Source organism: Trichogramma pretiosum, unplaced genomic scaffold (genome assembly GCF_000599845.2).
Source record: "Trichogramma pretiosum strain Unisexual culture from Peru unplaced genomic scaffold, Tpre_2.0 scaffold14, whole genome shotgun sequence".
NCBI lineage: Eukaryota > Metazoa > Arthropoda > Insecta > Hymenoptera > Trichogrammatidae > Trichogramma > Trichogramma pretiosum.
Genome location: NW_019641706.1, coordinates 103,423 through 123,113, shown reverse-complemented (window position 1 = coordinate 123,113; position 19,691 = coordinate 103,423). Strand labels below are relative to the sequence as shown.

At 42.4% G+C, this 19,691-nt stretch overlaps 1 protein-coding gene across 6 annotated transcripts in view; it reads left to right on the top strand.

Annotated features, from left to right (window-relative positions):
- The window catches only part of LOC106657067 (tropomodulin), a 45,494-nt gene that overhangs the window by 15,853 nt on the left and 9,950 nt on the right, over window positions 1-19,691 (top strand). Inside the window, exon 1 of one of the 6 annotated variants that reach the window (XM_023463021.1) lies at window positions 308-1,251. The exons of 4 other annotated variants lie outside the window; for them this stretch is intronic. In XM_023463021.1, coding sequence (XP_023318789.1) covers window positions 1,120-1,251 — 132 coding nt within the window. In that variant the 5' untranslated portion in view covers window positions 308-1,119. Of the gene's footprint in view, window positions 1-307; window positions 1,252-8,194; window positions 8,397-19,691 lie in introns of those variants that run through there. One more of the 6 variants, XM_023463025.1, reaches the window with a different exon arrangement.

The window sequence follows — 19,691 nt, the reverse complement described above, 5'->3', positions numbered from 1 at the left end:
GCGCGTCCTAATATTATAACGCGCTGCTGCGTTGCGTGTGCACGTATGCAAGCGTGCATATACACACGCACACACGCGCATACGCGTATAGCTACGGCGCAGAGCTTAGTCGCGGCTCGCGGCATATTCCTCCTCCCTCTCTCGCGCGATTCTATCTCCGTATTTCTGGAAATTGGACCGGGCACTCTCAGCGCGTCTCTCTCGCTCTTTCCCTCTCGCAACGTTACGCTTTTGCCGGTAGATTCTCACTGTGGCGTGTGTGCGTGTAGAGATGCAAAAGATCTTGAGGGTAGAGACGTGTGCGCTAGTCGTTCGCCTGCATCTCGCGCTGTTAACATCTCGACTCGAGATAGCGTAGCATCACGCTATTATTAATATTATTATTTGTGTCCAAGATCGTTGTTGAAAATTCAAAAAATCGGCTTTATCCAGTGTGATGATCGGTTAACAGGAATCTCTGAAATGTGTAATAATATATTGTTATTGATGGCGTTACTTGATTTTGATCGAAAAGTGTGATGCAAATCGTACGTGCTTTCGTGCTTGCGGTCAAGTAAGAGAGAGAAAATAAAACTGCGAAAGTCGCGCGCGTCGACGTCGATTGATTAACGTTACGTTTATGTAACTCTGCCAATTTGTCAGCTTTTCCAAAAAGCCGTGACTGTCGACGATTTTTCGTAGCTCCGTCGCTCTCGCTCTGTGCACGAGAAGAAAATTTCTGAATAAATTGTGCGTTATATACCCAGTGTACAGTGCTGCAAAAGTATCGCATAAGCGTCGAGTACAGGCGTATAACATAAGCGCATATCTCGGCTGGCTCTCACTACCGAGAATACGCATTTACGTTTTTGTACCCCGCAACGAGATGGACGGTGACGACGAGGCAAAAGCATTAAGCTCACTTTGCCACTGCTCTCCGATGATGCGATAGTATCGCAAACGAAGCTTGCGAGCTTTTACACGGAATTCTCTTTTGCGTCTGTTTCGTTTACAGTGTCATGAGAAGTTGCATAACTATTTTTATAAAAGAGAAAGTAAAATATAGATAAATAAATAAGTGTGAGTTAACGAGTTATATTCTACGAGCTTGCGGCGTGCATACATAACAAATAAGCAAAAATGGCGACAACGGAAGTTTTCCAAGACTGGGACAATCCGCACGAGATCACGTCGATTTCGCGGAAAACTACGCGAACCACGACCAGGACCAGGACCACGCGACGAGATGTTTATGAAGACAGCAGAGAAGAGGTAAATGTAGTTTCTGCTCTGCTCTCCGAGCTTGCGACTATTATCGGCTGCCTCGGCATCGCAAGCGTTTGTTATAATAGCCGGTTTCATCGTATAAATCTACACTCCGCGCTGCAACGCAGCGTAGCCGGGCGGGGAGAAGCTCACGAAAATATTGTGCGTAGCTTTCGCGGGACGACTCGCGATGAAATTTGATACACCGAGAGAGAGAGAGAGAGTTTTAAGCTCTTCTCTCAGCGAGACAAGATGCAGCTTTTGCAGAGAAAGAGAGAGGGTAGCGAAAAAAAAAACTGAATTTTAATGTCACTTTTGTTGTGTTTTATAGCGAGTAGAGTGGATGAAACTGCGCTTTTGGAGTATTTTTATAACACACGAGCTTTCTCGATAGGTGATGATGTTTTAACGTGGCCGCGCGCGAGCGGTCGTGTTCGATTTTCTTTTTTAAATCCGGCTTTATGTAAGTTTGGACATTTAACGATGATGAGCGATTGTGCGTGAGCTTGCGTATACGCCGGGTTTTTTTCACGCGAACTTTTTCAAACTATTTCAAAATTTTTCCCCTCATATTTTCATCATTATGCCGAGCTTTCTCCTCGCTCGTGTATTATTTACAAAACGAAATCATAATAATGTGCTGAGCTTTCGTTGAAACAAAATGCCTAGTAACATAATGCACGGGCGTCATACTCGACGCGAAGCAGGAACACCGGAAGTTTTCGTTTGTCGATTTGCACTTTTGTTTGCACTTGTTACATCGCATACGCAGCAGCCACGGCGGCAAAAAAATCACGTCGCTCGAATGTTTGTTTCAAAATATATAATGCACGTGTGCATTATCGCATCTCTATACACGTAGAGACACTCTCAACCTGTGTTGTCTCGGTCAAAAAATTTTCTCGGTAAAATCATACACGTACAGCCTAGCGAATTATTATTGTAAGAGTGTGCCTACGGCCGAGCTTGCGAGAGAGAGAGAGAACACGAATTTTCCGTGTTTGAACATTTTCGTCGCATTCAAAAATAAACGCATGATATTATGCACGCTAGAGAGAAGAGCAGGCAGGAGAGAAAGAGGGAGAGAGAGAGCTTACGAAACAAACAGCCGTAAAATCATGGCTAATTAATCATAAACTGATTCAATAAGCGCACTCACACGCGGCACAACACACACGCACACACACATACCCACATAAATACACGCCTCCTCGTGCATCATAAATCATAGCACGCGCGCGGCTGTCACGAATCAAAGCGATAAATAAAGTAACGTTTGGGATAGGAGTATAACGAAAAGAAAGAAAAAAAATGAAAGATGAAGAAGAAGTCGCGAATTAAGCTTATCGGCGTAGCGAGCTTGCGGGTGGCTGCAATTCTCCTGCGAGAGGTACACGCATTATATATACCATCAAAGAGCTGCTGCTGCTGCTGCTTCGCGCTCGCGAGTCGAGGTCGAGCCGCGCGCGTTATAACTACACACGTACGTAAAGCAAGCGCGCCAAAAGAGAGTTTATAAGCGGACGTAAGCTCTCTCTCTCTCTCTCTCTCTCTCTTGCTCGACGCGTGGGAAAATTTGCCCCGCGCGCGCACTGCTAGCTATTCGAATCAGATGTTTCCTTGTTGCAGATCTGTGTAACGTATATAATTGCCTTATACATATGTGTGTCGTATACACTTGGAAGCGAGCTTGAGAGCTTGCGCGCGAGAGAGAGAGAGAGAAATTTGCTGGCAAATGTCGAGCTTTTTGTTCTACACACGCGTTCTATCCACTCCTGGAACGGGCTCCGACGCGATTTTGGCAATTGCCGAGAATAAGAGAGAGAGAGAGAGAGAGAGCAAAACCCGCGTGCGGGGCGAAAAATGTCTGGCACGTTGGCGTTGTACCGCATATGAATTAATTTCAGATGAATTCGGTGCGACGGATAAAGGGGATATACGCTGCAGTGACGCGCGGGCGAGTCACGTTTGTCGGTAAACGACGCCATTTCTTACGTCGAAATGAAATAGAGAAAAAAAAGCGAAATAGCATATTTATAATACGACGATTTCGATGAAAGAGAACGATTGTATCCGATCTCTCTCTCTCTCGAGAGAGAGAGAGACTTTGAAGAATATAGTGCGCCACGCGATAAACGGATCTGAAATATACGACTTTTTGCGTGCGCAAGTACGCGCGAGCTCTTGTAACACAAATGCCAAGATACACAATAATCCGACGTGCTCGAGCGCCTTTTAAAAAGCTCGCGCGAGCGTGCATAAATGCCAAAGTAATCGTCACTTCGTAAGCCAAGGCCTGTCAATGTGATTCACATCTCAACGATATACGATTTATAAACTAATCAGTCCAAGCGCGCAAAATGTCCTGTCGGAAGAACCTCGTACATCTTTCGCTAACAACGACGCGTACTGTCATCCCGTAAAATCTCGACTTGTTCAAAGCTTTGATTTGATGAATTTCTTTTTCGGTCAAACTTGATAAATTTAGTTATTTTAACAAGGATATATAGATGACTCTACGAGCCACGACCTCCTTATACACTTAGCTGTGCTTACAACACGATACAGAAACAAAGAAACTCGGACCCTTCCCTCGATCTTGCATCGACGATAAGCCGAGCGCGAAGTTCCTGCCTTTTAATTTTCTTGCACGAGTATTGGGTGCGCAATGTCCGGGAGTCATCTGCGTCAGCTTGGCCGTAATTCTTCCCAACCTACATACAATAATGAAAAAAAACGACACAACAAAGAGACTCGCACAGTTGCTATATGCTCATTTCACGAATAAAGGTCAGCGACCTCGCGCACGTCAATGTGTGTGTGTGTGTATCTCAACTCTCTTGCAGCGAATATATATATTCATTAGTAAATCGTTCGAATGCTCAAATTTATGCGACGTCGAGCCTAGATTTTGCGGCGCGAAAGTCGACGTCTATTATATATCGCATACGATCGTCTCACAATCGCGAAGGATGTGACACTTTGAAAACCGTAACAATCGTTGACTCTCGCGCACAGAATCGCAGCGTATGGCATAATTGACGTTTTTACAATAAATACCGCACAATTCCTGAAACTGCCTACGTTCGTTTCATTGTAATTCACCGCGACCCACGCTTGTAAATACCCAAGAGTTGAAAGTTCCCTACATGAATATATGCACACACAATGCCGCGAGTTGTCGTGATTTTTCTCTTTTTAAAGTCTAGATGGGTGCAGCAGCAGCAGCAGCTCATAAGTGCTGTAGCCACGTGCGCTCGCGAATACGTACACTTACATACAGCTCGAGCTCGCGAGTGAGTTAACAGTTATTTTCCATGGATCTCGACGTGTGCGCAGCGCAACGGGTTATATAGGCTTCGATCGAATCTACATTATAATACGTATATACTTTCTTTATAATCGTTTTTCGCGTTCGTTTGCGCAATAGCTCGCGGTTACGCGTTATTGCAATATTGCATTATGGCTGTATATATATATATATATATATTGTGTGCAGGGTACCATGTGCGATCGGCTGATATATTTCTAATGCAATTTTTTCTGTCTGCCTCCTCACAGAGAAGAAGAGTTTTCGAATCGGAAGTTGTGAAGCAATTTCGTATATTTTGCATTTTTTTTTACACTTTACACTTCAAGGGAGATATACGTTTTTTCTTCATTTTTTGAGCATATCGTATGCGCATTATCGGAATTTTGTTCGGAGGGTTTTCGCAAGTATTGTTACCTTACAATGGGGTCTACCAAGAAGTGATATATATTAGAGCAGGTAGACTAAATCGTTTTCGGAAAGGCATGCGGCATCTATTGATCATTAGTAGCGTTAAATATAACGATGACTGTATATTTTCAAAATCTCGCTGAAATACGATTTATTTCATTATTGTATCGAGAAATCGCAAGTCTATGGAAATTTTCAACGCGGAAAATTATTAAATTTTGATCAAGTTTCACATTTGCGCATTTATTTTTAAAAAACCAATGAATTATTTGTTCGAAAAACTTTTTTACCCAACGATTGTCGATTGTGTATTCTTTGCTATTCCTCGTTTTTCACGTAATGCAATACCTTTTCGTGCATTCTAAAGAGCATAAAAGTAAGCACTTTTCGTTTTCGTTCACTACCGTGAAAATGAACGGCTTCGTCGTTTCGACGAATTTAATTTTCCCAAAGCTCGTGCAATATGTCAACGCAACATACCTACTCATCGCTTCGTGTGATGGATACCTCACTTAATTGGTTGATTATAGCGTGAAAACTCATGTTGCATATTGTTTTCTTGCATATCCTCGCACTTTCGCCGTGTACAATAATGTACTGCGTTCTCACACGTGTAAGTGAGACTCGCGCGCGAAAAAAACAGTCTCATCGCGTGTGCATACTCACACACACACACGTGCGCACAAAACTTTTGAGGTTTCACCTTCTGAAAAAAAGCGAAACTCGAGCTGCAATGATTTATGTTCATCTAAAGAGAAGCCACGACTCTCGCACGTGCAGAATATGCATGCGTGCACGCGAGCAAACGCGACGGTACTTTTTGTACTCGCTTACGTCGAAATCGCGTGCGTTGCACAAAAAAGCGCAGTACTTGTGGCTGCCCGTAGTCGCAGCGCACGAATTACAATTGTGTCGTTACAATTGTTTGATCGCGACTCGTTCGTACTGGGGCTGGGCGTTGAAAAATCTTGAAAGGTTTTCTGTGGCTAGTTTTTGGCTTACGAAAAAGTTTCTTGCGCATGAGTTCAAAATTCGTGTAAATTTATTACCAATCAGACACTTTTTGCGATAGTTATTTTCAATTTTCTATAATAGTCGATTAGCAGATAAATCGAATTAAGTTTTAAATTAACATATTGGATTCACTTAGATATAATTGACCGCACCTTTTTAATGTAGACGAATAAGATGTTATAATACTCATAACACTTTTACTTACTTTTATAGAGTTTCTTTATTTGGATTTCTGGAGATACAAGCAGAGTGCGTGCGCGGCACAGTTATTCTGCAGTTGCATTGACAGTTTCTATGGCTTGTTTTAGGTGCCTATGTTTCCACTAGTCTTATACAGATTGTTTAATTACATGCTGCCTTATCCGACAATTTTAAACATTATTTAATTGTTAAACAGTAATTTTGGTGATTACATTCAGTTTGTCGTGTACTGACTTATACAATTATTTTGATTATGCCACTTGCAGATTTAATTATTAAAGGTACTCGCCATCTGGCGGTGGAGGTTGAAAGTAGGAGTATCGTATTGAATGTCGTTCAAAATTGGTCTTAAATATTTGGCGAAATTAAATTATTATTTCAGGTTTTTAATATAGCGCTCAATATTTGTAACATCATTTTAACAGAAAAGTCGCCTTAATAAACCTATTAATGGTTAGGTAATTGGAATAATTTTAAAAGTTCATTTTCCGTTCATTACGCCATTATTGATATTAAGCATTTCTACCAGGGTTTTCGAGAGAAAAAAAAGGAGGAATTAGTCGAGGGTTTTGGTTGTTCATTGGTCATTGTAAAAATCAGAGTCGTTTTTACCGAGCACGCGAGAAGCCTGAAATTGTCCTTGCTTCGCTACAAAACAGTTTGAAACGAAGCTGCGGGATTCAACCTTCGTACTCGCGAGGACAATGAAAACCATATTAATCATCGTGAAGAGTCGAAAAAACAATTGGATCTCAACATTTTATTTATATCATTACCGACACGTGATTTTAAAATATAAGCGTCGAGCATCGATGCAAGGCTCATAATACTTCGGCGCTATAGGCAGGTTCTTTATAAATACCCAAAGATTTTGCATAATTTTGTAAACCCACGCGTATATGATTCTGTGTAAACAGAAATATCGAAAAACAAAAATAAAAACACACTTGTATATAATACGATCGTCGAGCTCGAGCGCAAGAATAAAAAGTCGACTCCGATGCTCATCCGTTGATGTAATGTTTTTAAATGTGGGATACACACGAACTTGTCGAGTGTGTAAATACGTGTAACACACCGTGTGCGTCTGCGTGTATAAATTGTATCATCGAAGTGTATACGAAGGTCGAACTCGCTTGATTGGACAAACGTGTGTGTATAGTGTACACGAGCCACGATGAATAAAGTTTTTTTTTTTTCATGAACGAAAACACATTCTATACATACGCACACAGAACGGCCGTTGTTGTAATGTTCGTTCATTAAACGCGCCGCGCGAGCAGACGATGATGATTTTGTCAACGAGGTCAAACGATCGTTAAAAGGAGAGATGTTTTGCGTCGATATTTAATTTCGTTAATTACGGCCTCGAAATTTTTTACTTCGCACCTTAACGATTTTAGGACGTTCTAATTTAACGGACTTGGTTCTAAGTTCATTTAACTTGTGAACGTACAAAACACACCCACACTCTGGTGCAGCGGCGGCAGCAATTTCTTGGTAATACTCGAGTCAACAAAGAAACAGAGATAAGAGACGGCCGAGCGACGAAAAATCACTCGAGCACGTCCCCGGCGTCCGCGCAGGACACGGCCGCATCCTTTTATTATTATTACATATATCGCTCACGCGCGCATCTTATTGCGATATTATCGAGACAAGCTTAAACGTACAATCAAATTTCGCTCTGCCTCTCTGTTCTCTCTCTGGCCGAGCTTCTTGCAACAAATATATGTATACAGAGGCACGTGACGTCGCCAGGAGGAGTGAAAGTATACAGCACACACACACACACATAAAAGAATTGCCACTACCGCGAGCCGGAGGTATATATCCTTTTATACACGTACGTATATATATGCCAGACGCGGCGGAGAAGGGAACCTATACGTATACGAAAAGTGCATAGCGTTTATCGCGCACACACGAGTTGTAAGCGGCTGTACGCGCGCCGAGCGTGTGCGACTCGGCCTTCAGTTGGCTTTCAACGCACTGACCGCGCGCTCCTCGTCGTCGTCCCGCTATATAACATTTGTATGCGATATTTCGTCCTGTTGCGCGCAAGTCGCGATCGAGAGTGATTTTTGCTGCTGCAGCTGCTGTTGTTGTCAATTTGTTGCAAGTGTGAGTGCGATTGTAGGGATCGTGAATTTTGCTGAGTCCGTATCGATACATTTTCCTCGCTGTTTGATTTCACGTAAACATTTTTTCATCGGTAAGTACATGGCTCAAAATTTGGGTTTACGTTTTAGTTTACGTACTCGACGTGTTTTTACTTGAACAAAAAATCAGACCTCTTTAACTTATGTTTTTTTTTATCATACGCCAATCACCATTTTTAAAAATCTCCAATTTAAAAACAACGAGTATAGAATATTAAGCTCGCTCGGCCGTCTTCTTTATTTTGCGCTCGGGCAAGCGTGATGATATATGCTGCGGTACATATGCATACATACATCGGATAAATACACGCTAACAAGGCCTCGCACAATTAGACGGTGCGACGGTGCAATCACCGAGGCGACGACGACGATGACCAGCGTATAAGGTCATTGACATGATCCGACGCTTATATATTACACTTTCAAAGCTGTGCACACATACGCATACGTAAGCTCTCGGTGAAAATATCATTCTCCTCGTGCTGTGCGAGCGCATCTTGGAGTAATAATAATAATAATAATAATAATAATGATGATGTACTCGGTGACGGCGACGACTTATAATTTCCCGACGCCCAGCAGATCGTGTCGCTATTATGCAATTGTATAAATATACATGCCGCGGATTTGGCTTAAATGTGAATCATTGGCATATGGGCGCGGACTTGTGTATATATAATCTGCGATCGTGACATCGGAGTTTATAAGAAATATATCGTTCGATAAGCTCTGCAATGTATGTATGTACGTAAGAAAGAGCCACACGAAGTTCTCAGCTGCTTTGAATGACTCAAACGGGGCACGGAATCGATGTTGAGTGTATTTCCCGCGATGGCTCATTTGATAAGAGAAACGATATACGTGTATAAAAAGTATCGACGTTGCGCAAAAGATATCTAGATACACGCTGTATCGTAGGCCCGGCGAAACAAAAGAAGCCCGAGAAAATAACCCAGCTCTACTTTTCGTCTCGATTTTTTGCGCACAAACGTATTCAAATTAAACGCTCTCCTGCGGACGTTTAATGGCACACACATACCAGGTATTGCCGCGTTGCTGTCGGCTTGAATTCGCACATGAAAGAATTTAGCTTCGCATGCATTTTATTATCAACGCGTGGCCTAGAGCCGCCACCGCTACTGCTGCTGCTGCTGTTCTTTGTGATAGACACCGTTACGTGTGCCCAGCGATTCGCTGCAGCGCAAGGATATATCGAGTAGCCGTTGTTTTCTCGTATTCTCGTGTACCATGCACAGTCACCTATTTATCAAATCTGTGATTTGACATGGTGCTGTGTACTGTGTGTGTGTGGGTAAACGATTTTTCTCTACCTCGATACGAGGCGCGTACGAAACTATTGTCTTTCTGTAAGCACACTTTTCATTGTTGCCTCTGGCTGTAATACGCCTCGACCGATCCACGTCGAGACAGAAATTTATAGACTCGCAATTAATAATACGCGTACATTGAATTTATTTTACATTTCCCGCGAGTTCTGTGCTTTAGTACTGCAAAAAGAGGGGAAAAAATGGGAATAGAATTGATGATTGCGGTATTGGCGGAGCCGGCATGCCGCGACGATTCCAACGATGATTATATATTATCTTCGTGATGAACTACAATCATTTCTCGTATTATATTATATCCATCCGTCGAGTTTCCAATCGTGACATCGATCGTTCATCTTCTTCGAGAGACAGCTTGAAAAAAAAAGAAGAAATAAACATTACCAGTATTTACTACTGCATCATTTCGCAATACTCGAAGTTAGTTCCACTGATTTCGTTTTCCAAGGTTCGAACGCGCGTAAAAGGTACGGGAGTTCTTTGTAACAGTAGAAACCGTACAACGAAAGAGAAAATACGGACTATTTTTTTCCATGCGTTTTTTTTTTTATATTCTTATCAGATCAGCGTGTCGCGCGAGCGTAGAAATAATTCGCGCCATTCGGAATCGAAACGAAGATAAAAGAGAGAACAACGCGCTTTGCATGAGATATATTCAATTGGAAACAAATATGAAATTTCTAGGAGTGAAAAAAAGGACAAACAAAAAACAAAATATCCCTCTAAGCGGATGTGAATTTTTCACACACGGAGAGTAAAAAAAGGAAAACTTTCGGATTCCTTTAATTTAGTTTTGATATATCTACGCGATATACACACGTATACTTGCACACAATCAATCTTTTTTTTCGTCCGCGATATACTTTCCACGCCGGGTAAAAGTTAACGACTGTATATAAGCCGGCGTATATAGGAGTGTTTCTCGCTTACATTATGTACCGATATATATTAGAGATCAAACCCAAAGTAGGTCTTCATCGTCGAATTTTTTTAATTTTTCCAATTTAATCGATTATAAACCGTACTACGGCTCGAGTGAAAATTTGCGCCGTCTCATATAGGTACACTGCGCATTTATCATTTGCCACAAGATGCCCGAGAAAGTTAACTATAAGGAAATTGAAAAAAAAAAATAATAATAAAGTAAAACAACCACCGTTTAAAACTCTTAAATTGCCGAGTCTTCGATCTCTCTCACGCACGAGAGGGACATGTATCTGTCTTTATTATACATACGCGTGCTTTAATTATCTCTCTCTCGACCCGCAAAAAGTTTATACCTTTACCGCTGATCGTATAAACAATAAATAAATCGCGCTAGCTCGCAGGCAATTGTGGCTTGTGTGTTGACTCTCCCCGTGGACGCATTGAATATACATGTACGTATATATACACACATCGATATAATAGCCGCAATAGATGTGTTATACTCGCATTTTATGGTGCGGCACTACTACCGCAACACCTCGGTTTTTCGCTCGCGTGCTTTCGAAAATTCCTCGGATATATTATATTATTATTCCAAGCGGCATGTGCGCGCGAGCCGTACTTCCGCTCCGCGGGCTACGCGTATATATATAATATGAAATTATAATTTACATTTGCATTATTACTCGCGGCGTGAGTGATTTTTTTTCAATTCCAAGTGGGCAGCGCGATGCGTGAATATCGCGCGATACGTACCTGCAATCGATCGATCGATACTGCAGATTTTTTTCAAATATATACGTGTATTACGTATGCATGTATTAATATTCCTTAGCGCCGAACCGCATGTCTCGATTTGCGCGTAAAACATAAACCGTTAGACGACGCGGCGTTAAAAGATTTGTTTTTTTTTATCTTTCCTCTCTCTCGTTGCCCGTACGCCTGTGTATCTCACGAGTATCAGAGAGAGACCTGTGTGCCATGCGAGTGTACGCGCCTTGCTGATTTTGTGGGTTTGTGGGTTAGCTCCTCTCTATAGCATTATAATAACGTCGTGGGGTACTCTCGCGAGCCTCATCTGTGGGTACATTTACACTGCAGTAACATCAACACAGCAGCGGAGCGAATGTGTCGGCGACAAAGTCTCGTAAATTATAATATTAAAAGATTTTCTAATGGGCGCGTTTAAGCGCAACTCTCTCTCTTTCTCATTCTCGCCTATGCATGAGTTTTATTTATGCTATAGCGGTACACAATTATAAGAGAGCCTCTCGTTGTGTAGTAGTATGCCACACATCGCAGGCAATTGCAGCCGTACGCGCAGCTATTTATATATGACGATGAGATAAACATCGTAAATCGTTGGGACAGCTTAGTTGCAGATTTTTTTTTCATTGTTGCTACTGTTGTTGTATCGATGCAGCTTTTATAGAAATATTCATTATTAATAATGGCATAATAACCAAAAAATGATCAATTGAGAAAATTTGGAAATGACAATTTAATTGTTTCAAAAAATGGGAACCAGCCTTCAACTACTCTTAATACTATATAATAATTTTCAGTCTCCACCACTAGATGGCGAGTACCTTTACCTGTAAATCTACAAGTGACTAATGAAAATAATTGAATATAAGTCAGAATTTTAAGATTATTTGTAGATTTAAGATAGACGAAATTTTTTGTTCTTGATCGATGCGATTTTTTCCATGTTTTGAGCTTTGAAAATACTTCTCACATAAATATTTGTTTGGAAAATTTAATGCCCTTTTCGAATCTGGGCTTAAATTTAAGATTTGATGCTTCGTGAAAAAGTAATGGTTGCTTAAACAAAAAAAAACGTTAAAATTTTTTGTGAAAAATCAACTCTGAGAATTTTTTTCGAAGTCTTGTGGTGTAAAGCTGAAGATATAAATATGATCAAATATAAATATACTGAACATTTATACCATAGTTTGAGAAATTCACCTCAAAACTGATCGGTAACTAAACTATCCGAACGTTGCTTGAAGATATCCGTGCAAATTCAGGGCGTATTGCATTATAATACGCAAATTACAGAATCGATTTTGCTCGGCCGATTATTGCTATAATTATTATAGGAGAATAACACGCGTAAATGATTGAATTACGAATCGGCCTGCGTGCCACATGCGGAGGTCGATAACCATGCTGGATACATGATACATCATGTACTGCAGCAGCAGCAATCGACACAAGTTACGAGAGAGAAATACGAACAAAAAAATAACAACCGGTTCGAATTTTTCAATCGCATCGTTGAAATATAATGTAACGCATCACTCGATCGTTCCTTTTTTAAAATGCCCGGTAACGAGCGAATCACGACACTTGAGGTTGTTCTTGTTTTCGTTACACCACGCAGTACGTTGCCGCGAGCCCGTGGTCATTTTGATATATTTTTTTCATTTCGTTTCTTTAACCAACCACTTCAACTCGACCTGCATTCGGTAAATATTCCATCGAAAGTCTTACATCATGATTTCGTGTGTATATAATAAATTGTATGATTCACCATTGTGCAACGTCTGCTTTATATATATATGTTCACTTGTAAGTTGGAGAGAATATCGAAGCAAAGCCTGTAAAAATACACGTAATTGCATGTATCCATCGGGAAAGAAAAATGTACCGAATACAGCGGCGCGCCGGCTATACACGCGAATCGTGAAAAGTATCGGTCGAGATAAGCATCGCGAGCAATTAATACTTATACAGGGATAATTGCCCCGAGTGGCTCTATATTTATAATATGTTGCGCAACGGATTCGGTTCGTTGCACTCGAACATCTCTCGCTCGCACGCGCGCGCGCCTGCAATAAAAGAAAATGAAAACGAAAATAAAGTTAATGATTACCTACACCGATCAAAATTGTCTTAAATTTATTACTTTATTAATACACTTTCTTGTGTTGATATTAATAAACTGGCGTATTAAATTCAATTACGATACAATTGATTTTAATTTTTTTCACTTAAAACTCGACAAAAATTTCAATTTAATTAATTCCATATTAGAATATGTTACGTTAGAATCTACAAAAATGCATTAATTCGCACGATTGCTCAGTTTAAAAAAATTTCAAATACCGATAAATGAGTTTACTCAAGATCGTTTGACATGAAATTTTAGTAATAATTGATATCGACTTCCACCGCAAGGTGGCGAGGATCATATTACATGTAAACCGGCAAGTGGGAACCCATACATAGTTACATTAAAGTGGTTCACGCGAGTCATACTTTCGATTAGCCTATCTTTTCAATAAGCGTTCTCGAGGTTTTTTCTTAGGCTTCAAGTTTATAAAATTTAAGTATATATAGTACTTACTACGCGTACGCACGCAGAGATCCACACGCGCGGAGCAAGCTCGTACACCATGAAGTGCACTGACCTCGTGTCACGGGACCCGGAGTTATTTTTACTTCTTTTATAAACTATAAATATGGTCTTTAAAATTAACCTCGCGGTTCGATCGGCGGTGTAGAAGGTTTAGTACCTTCAAAGTTTCGGTCGCTCGGATGTGTGTCTCTCGAAAAAGTATCTTTCTGCAAATAGGCAACGTCGCGCGTACAAATAAGAAGTACTTCGCTCGATTTGGTCGAGTCTCTCTGTGCATACGTGCACTTTTAAGGAAGTCGTAAACGCACACACTTACGTATACCGAAGTGGAAACGCAAGCGTCGCAATTCCGTGTATCGGAGCACTGCCTGCTGTATGTATCACCGGAAAAGACCATAGACGATCGGGGATGTTTTGCGGTCGTTCAACTCTTCTTCGCGACGCGTCGTCGTCGTCGAGCCGGCTTTGACTTTTAATTATCGCGAGGATGAAAGATCGAATCGCTGCTGCGTTTCAACGTGTTAACGATCTGTTGAGATACATAATTAAAATAAGGATGACATGGCTCGTTGCGTTGGAAAATATATGAACAACCAAAAAAGGCTAAAGTGTCACAGCAAAAATTATAATACAACACAATTTGTCCGAATTTACACACTTATCTCTCGCAACTAAATCAGACAGTAAAACGAGTCGCGGGGAAGATCATCAATTTTAAAGTGCAAAATTACTCTAGTCGTAAACATCGGTATAGAGAATTATATCTATTGGATTCGTGTCAAAGCTCGACTGCATGTGTCCGCGCGTGTGCACTTGCGAACGATCCAACAATTTTTGCCCCCCACCGCAAGTACATAACATAACTTCATTCATCTATTTCGATGTGCAGCGCGCAGACGAGCTTCGAGCGATGAACGTCTTTCTCGCGCGCGAGGCGGAATTTCAAGCTCTGCGGCAAACAGTAGCAGTAGCAAGTACGAAAATTGTCCAATTGGATAAAATTTAATTGACATTTACGCGGCTGTACACAGGGAGAGAGAGAGAGAGAAGCCGCGCAGAAGAGAAGCCGAGAGGGCGAAGTAGACCGAGACGAGCGATTATAAAGATGAAAGTGGCGGATTAATTTCTGCGCGTGCTGCGCGATGCATTGTAGGCTTACTTTGTGATCGTTCTTAATAACCGAATCCACAGAGGCAGAGCAGTTTCCGCTATTCCGTGGCGGCCGTAGTTCGTTTGGAAATGTCTTGTATCGAATTCGATCCATATATAAACTCCAAAAGCGAAGCCGAGAATCGTCGTGGAATACGCGGTCTTTCTACGTTTATACGGTTTGCGGTATAGTAGCGACAGTCGACGAGATGTGTCACTCTCTTTTCCTCTCGCTCTCGTATCACACTGCGCGCGCTAATGCACAAAGAGATGATATCCCGCGCGGTATATAACGTATTCGCAAAGGCCCCGCGCGTACGCGTATATAATATCAAAATAAACGAAAATAGAAAAAGTGTATTTTGGCACACACGCGTCTGTGCGTCTCGGCGCTCGCACGGCTCGAAAGCTCGTGATTGAGTCCCTCTCTCTCTGTCTCTGTCTCTGTCTCTATCGGTGTCTCGGCGTTTCGAGAAAAATGAAAAAGGAAATGTTTCGCGTGCGTGTATACGTACGGACACGTTCGTTTTTTGCGCACCATTGTGTCGAGGGTAGAGCTTGCACACAAAGAGATCGGTGCGCGAGACGAGCCTTTGCGTCGGCAAAAACGAAGACCGCGATGAAAAGCTCGGGCGTCTTTCGAGGCCCCCGATTATATTCACCGATTTCTCTCGACGGACTCGTAGGATAAGGTTGTACATGCCGAAAGAGGCAGAAAATAAGAAAATAAGGCGAGATCCGCTCGCCCGGATCGACGCGCACGGTACTATTGGTCGATCCATAATATCCTCAAAAGCGAAGAGACTTAAATTTCGGTAATATATGGCAGCTCGCAAGATCTCGAGTAGCACTGCCATATAATACATATACAGCTATATACATGCAGCGAGATATCATCGTAGTCGTGGTCGTCGTCTCTATTACACATTATTAATACGGGCCTAGGTCACGGGCGGTGCTCTGCTGCTGCTATACCATATGCACACTACTCTGCCTATATGCCGAGCAGTAGTAGTGCTCCTTCTTCTCTTTCTTCTCTCTATGCGCGCGATGATGCGCGATATACTACTCGCAATGCCGAGGCTCTCCGTTGCTTCTGTTGCTGCTGCTGCTTGGACGCAATGCAGTTAACAGAAGCACCAGCAACGGTAGCAGCAGCTCGCCATGAGATGCACACACTACAAGGGAAGGAAAAGGAAGGCCAGTGGCCGAGCTCTCTGTGTGCGGCTATATAATACACTTATGAAGTTCTGCAAATATATACATCTCTCGTTCGTTCTTTCTTTCTCTCGCTACATGTATGTGTGTGTGTGCGTTGAGCACCTATAGCTCTGCTCTTCATCTATAAATAATTATACGCAGCGCACGACGATGGCCAAGTATAGACCGTTGGTACGTTGCCAGTGAGCGGCGAAACACACACACACACACAGACAGACGTATACAAACACCGACTCACTCACACGCATACACTCACATAAGTACAGCAACAGCAGCAACTCTCGACTCGACGAGGCCGATCCGACGACGAGCTGCTTTGCTATTTCGAGGGGGTTTATAGACATTAGCGAGCATCTCTCTCTCTCTCTCTCTCTCGTTCCTGCGTATTGCAATGCTGAAGATTTTGCTCGCGCGAAAGAGAGAAGAGCTGCAGATGTATCTGCCGATGCCGCCCGCGTTGTTGCTGGTATTATAGCCCGTTGCCGAACCCGATCGCACAGAAGCCAGAAAGGGTGAGATCTACACACGATTCGCGAGCGGGGCGCCATCTACGCGAGCTTACCGATTCCCCCGCACGAATTTGAGATTCACAGAGCCAAAGAGAGGATGAACCAACGATCCATTGAGATGCGCGGGTAGTAGCAGCAGCAGCAGCAACAACAAAAAACGAGAGATGACATTGAAACATTTTCAAGATTAAAACGTAAATTTGACCTCGCTTGCTGAGCTTACCTGTGTATACAGCTACGTACGAGGCATGTATTCATGACTCCAGCGCTCGCAGAGAAATCGATTCTTTCATCCACTTATAGTCGTGTACGTTATTATGGGTGAAAAAAGGTATAATTTCGGACGCGATCCATCGACGTTTTGCGCGGGTCTATTTTTACGCCGCGAGTTCGCGTCGGCTGCTGTATACGTTTGATGTTCTCGAGTTCGTTAATAGAAAATGTATAAGCCATTACTTTAACAGCGCACCGCACTCAACACGTGCTTGCGACGAGAAGTTGCTGCTGCTTTTACTTACTGTTGTGTGGCTCGCGGAGATAATTATAATAAACGTTAATAAATATGGCAGTGCTAAATCGAAACGAATCGAAAAAATTGCATGGCATTACTTACTCTGGAACAATCGCGATTATATATTCCTGTACATGCATGCAGCGTTAAGGATGCAAGCAGAAAAAGAGGGAAAAAAGCTCTTATGTATATCGAATCGCACAAGCGCGTCACGTTCTCTATTTCCCTTTTTTGTCGCGCGCTGCATGCACCAGCTAAAAATGATGTCTTCCTTTGTCATGTGTACTACATGTGTGCATATTTGTGTATGCGAGTCTGGCGCACAAAGGAGAGAAAAAGACGACGTACTCGTGCGCGCGGGCGAGCTCGAGGAGGATTATCGTGGCTTTGTTGAATTTTATTATTACTCTCGACCATCTTCGTGGAATTGCCCCACGATCGTTCACGAAAAATAGCCGAACGCAGTGTAAATCTTTCTTAATAGCCCTTTGTTGCCCGGGGTACATCGAGTCTTACGCAATTCGCATAATATTATTATAAATTAAAGCATGCAAATCGAGTTGATCCCAAAAATAATTGACGACGAATCTGGTTTGACGTACATACGCCAAAATTCGTGCATGTCATGCTTAGAATCAACTATCGTGCGTGTATAGAGTATTTGTATGCATTATCATGCAGTTCTTGCACTCAGCGAGAAAAGACACATAATCGGAAAATTTTTATACACTACGCGCAAGTATGTGCCATACACGTCTGTGTGCTGTGCTGTGCTGTGCTGTGCGCACACGTTAGTCGGCTACACTATTCTTAGAGATCGTCTATCCATCCATCGGCCTGTCTCTCTTTCTCTTATACGGCAATATATAATATAAAATATATACACGTATATATTTCGCGCGTGTAAAACGCCAACCTTGATGAGACAGAGAGATCTCGCGGAGTCGCAGCTCGCTCACATTCCTCGCAGACACACACACCTCTATACACGACGTCGGGTTTCGTATGTATATTTCGTGGGTGTATATTGTTATTTGTCGTATTAAAAGGTGGACGCGCGAGAACGTCGCAACTGTGCGTGCGCGCGCCCAACGATTATATACCTAACGCGTGTTTTTCTTTACAAAACTATCGGAGCTACATATAATTTCGAGTCTAGCCGGTTGGACGAGCTCTAGCGTTATATACGCGCGAAAACTGGTTGGAATCTCTTTTATATATAAAATCGTTGTAAGATTGCGAGCGGGTCGATGCGATAAGTGATGCATTGTACTTATTTTTAGACCCGAAATTTTGCGCCATTCGATGCACCGTTCGTGTATGATATTTACGTATGTATAATGCAAAACGCAAGAGAAAATTAGGCACGATGCGTTGGCGATTTCAAGTGTAAATAATCGCACGCAGTATATAAAATGCCAAAAATATCCGATATTTGCACGTGTATTTGCGCGTGTGTCTACGTCTGCGTGGGCGGGTGTGCGGGCAGAGCAAACTTCAACAGCAGCAGCAGCATCGGAATCGTCCACGAGGCGCGAGTCGCGTTATTTATCCGCTCGCTCGACTCGTCGCGGGAGATAACCGCGCGACATGCGTATACACAAAAACGTCGACGAACCAATAAATAAATCTCCGCGCGCCGAACGAGTCGCGATTTTCCAAGATCAACTTGGCGCTGCAAAAGCCAATGTGCAGTACCCACGCAATGCGCAGCAGTATTACCCGAAGGCCCTTACGAAGGCGTTCAGATATTATGATATCGATCATTAAGATATTGTGTAAGAGAGAGCTAAAAAAGAGAAGAAATTACGATCATTAACCCGCTGACGGTGTCGAAAGACACATCGTCGCTCGTTGCGTGAATCACATTATGATACGAGCCGTGTGCGTTATACACATGCACAAACCTACGCGCGCTGCTGCCGTTGCGTTGCATTGCGGAACTTCCGCGTTCCCGTTTATAACGTGCACAGCTCGCTGCACTACTAGTATAGTCATTGCTGCTGGTGCAGATTATCAATCAATTGCATTGGCCGATACATATGTATGTATTCGGAAGCGATAGAGCCGCGCGCGCGCGGCGATGATTGATTTAAGACGTAAGAGAATAGGTAATATTTATTTTTGTTTTCGTGTACCGACGCGGAGTAACTTACGCGTACGTAATACGGAACGAAAGAACGAACGTATCATATAGATATCTTCGTGTCTGCGCTGTGTGTTTCGTTGAGGCTCTTTGATTTTGGGATCAGTATCCTAAAGGACGAATTGAGAATTCCATGCCCAAAATGTCGGCGCTTCGTTCGTGAAAAAAAAAGTAG